The sequence below is a fragment of the Sycon ciliatum genome, unplaced genomic scaffold, assembly GCF_964019385.1.
Source record: "Sycon ciliatum unplaced genomic scaffold, ocSycCili1.1 SCAFFOLD_2656, whole genome shotgun sequence".
Taxonomy (NCBI): domain Eukaryota; kingdom Metazoa; phylum Porifera; class Calcarea; order Leucosolenida; family Sycettidae; genus Sycon; species Sycon ciliatum.
In genome coordinates, this window is record NW_027045054.1 from 3,451 (window position 1) to 6,000 (window position 2,550).

General features: G+C 54.4%; 1 protein-coding gene across 1 annotated transcript; it reads left to right on the forward strand.

Annotated features, from left to right (window-relative positions):
* The first annotated feature begins 628 nt into the window (after positions 1-628).
* LOC135830827 (uncharacterized) lies at positions 629-2,324 on the forward strand. Its single transcript, XM_065343035.1, has 2 exons — positions 629-1,846; positions 2,060-2,324. The coding sequence occupies exons 1-2, from the start codon at positions 1,732-1,734 to the stop codon at positions 2,317-2,319; spliced, it is 375 nt and encodes a 124-aa protein (XP_065199107.1). The 5' UTR covers positions 629-1,731; the 3' UTR covers positions 2,320-2,324.
* Positions 2,325-2,550: the final 226 nt, after the last annotated feature.

Below are 2,550 nucleotides of genomic sequence, written 5' to 3' on the forward strand. Positions count from 1 at the left end.
GCCCATCCACATGTCTCACCTTCCTCGGCCTGGAGCTGGATTCGCTGACGTTTGAGATCCGGTTACCGTCCGCCAAACATGGGGCGTATCTCGGCAAAGTCAACGTCCTCCTTCAATCAGGCATGGCGTCCCGGCGCGAACTCGCCTCCGTGTTGGGCAATCTCTCGTTCGCGGCCCGGGCTATTCCTGTCGGTCGTACCTTCCTGAGGCGCCTGTACGACCTTGACCGTGCAACAAGCAACCTTCCAAAGCACAAGGTTCTCTCTGGCAATAGCACCGTCATCCAGGAGGACATACTCAGCTTCAGAGCGGCGGTACCTGGATTTCTGTCAGCAGCATGGCGTTGTGGCCCTGCCGGGAAGCGACGTTCCACTGTGCTACTACGCAGCCCTCCTCATGCGCACACTGCGGCCGGCCTCGGTTCGCACATATATGTCAGCCATCTGGAACTTACACGTCGAAATGGGCCTCGAGTACCCGAATCAGCCGACGTCCCTGCTGTCACGAGTGTTAAGAGGCATAGCCCGTTCGTCGGGACCTGGCCGCCCTCGTTTGCCTATCACAACACCCATCCTCCGGCAACTCTGCCAACGCCTCCAAGTTTCCTCCATGCGGCACTCAGTTGACCAGACAATGCTGCAGTGCGCCTTCACCCTGGCCTTTTATGGCTTCCTGCGCTGTGGTGTGAGCTCACCTCGTTGACGTTTGGCAACGTGGCCCTGGACCAACAATCATTTCGTATCACCATCACGCTGCTGCAATCAAAGACGGACCCGGACGGTAGGGGCACGGTAGTCCACGTGGGCGGCTGTACCGATGTCATCAGCTGCCCTGTTACGGCGATGGTGCGGTACCTGACGGCAGTGTCGGCAGAGTCCCAATCTCCTAGAGATCAGCTGCTCGTCTACCACAATGGCCAGCCTCTGACACGAGCGGACGTCACGAGGGAGGTGCGGACCCTCCTACCGCTTTGTGGGATTACAGATCCGTCCAGCTATGCCAGCCACTCATTCTGGATCGGAGCAGCCACGTCTGCAGCTATCGCAGGCGTACCAGAGCACGTGATCCGCCATATGGGGCGATGGCGCAGCGACACCGTGCTGCGCTATATCCGTGTTGAGCCATCCGAGGTGCGGCTAGTACCAGAGAAGCTAGCCACAGTGAGTGACTGACCAGTAGCGCTGCACCTTGACGAATGTCTCCTCCGGTATACATACCAACTCTCAGTACCGCTATCGGTACCTAGATTTCTTGACTGCTAGAAGCTCCTGCTATACTCCTCGTTCAATGCTCGCGTTATTTCTGAGCACTGACTTATTTGGTTGGCCCACCAGGGTAACTAGCTTGGGCACTGAACTCTCAGTAGCTGGCAGCATTCTCTCTACTCTCCCGAATCACTCTATTCGGTTACTGCCCTTGGCAGGTCAGCCGCCATTTCGGTCTCACTCCGAATCACTCTATTCGGTTACTGCCCTTGGCAGGTCAGCCGCCATTTCGGTCTCATCTCGGTCCCCGCCTCTGTCGGGTCGGCCGCCTCCATGGTTACACACTGCCAGCTCCTTCGCCCAGTTACCCTGTGGTGCCAACCAACTACTGCTGTGTCTGTGTGTGGGTCGTGTATGCCTCCGCGTACGGAGCATGCGTTAAGAGCACATTTTGAAAGGAGAGGGTGAGCCGTCCGGGCAAACTGACCGCAGGCGGCGCTCCGTATCAGACATAGTCCAAGATGTCATGCACAGGCTCAGGGACCAAGCTACGGCACGTCACTCACGGGCGACACCGTCGGGTGGCCAGACTCCCAAGAATGATGACCCGTATATGGGAACGGCGAGAGCTGATCATGAAGGTAGGTCGCAGTGAACTGACTGACATAGGGTTTGAAATGTGATTGCAGAATGAGAGGACCCTGGACACTGCTCATCCTCACCAACCATGATGTCTTGCTTGTGTCATCAACGGAACTTGGTTACCTAGGTAAAAGGTTTTTTTTAATATAAAAAGCCAAATGCTGCTGGTATTATACTATAATGTCTCTATGTCCCTATTTGCCTGCTTTCAGGAACGCACAATGACCTGTTTTCGAGCACTTCTGGCAACATTCACGTCTTCCAGGTAGATGACACGGTTGTGTTCAAGATGGAAAGCTTCTCCGATCCCGAAGCATTGCAGAAGCTCTATGACGCTGCTGATCATGCTAAACGACATCGTCTCAGCAAGCTGGTCTTTGACCTGGCAGGAAATCCCGGCGGATACGTGAAGCAGGTATGTCGTACGGAGGCCGGTTCTCCTCCATCAAAAAAAGGAATCTACGTCAAGTAAAACGGTTTGTTTATTCATACTCACAACCTAGATTTATGCAGGCAGAAATAATTTATTACAGCACTCACCCTCTTTACTCGACATACCAACACCCACATACCCACTCACATACATGTAACTTTCTCATTTGCACCCTCTCTCCACTCCACCCATGCTCCAACACTGCTCGCTTTGTAACCATGCCTTCTGTAGTGCTATTGCTAGGATGCCAGTGCTTCTCGTGTTAGTTTT

Bases quoted from the DNA above. Each gene is read 5' to 3' on its own strand.
- LOC135830827 (XM_065343035.1), top strand. From the start codon at position 1,732: ATGCACAGGCTCAGGGACCAAGCTACGGCACGTCACTCACGGGCGACA. The intron at 1,847-2,059 runs GTAGGTCGCAGT...GCCTGCTTTCAG, and splicing joins GGCGAGAGCTGATCATGAAG to GAACGCACAATGACCTGTTT.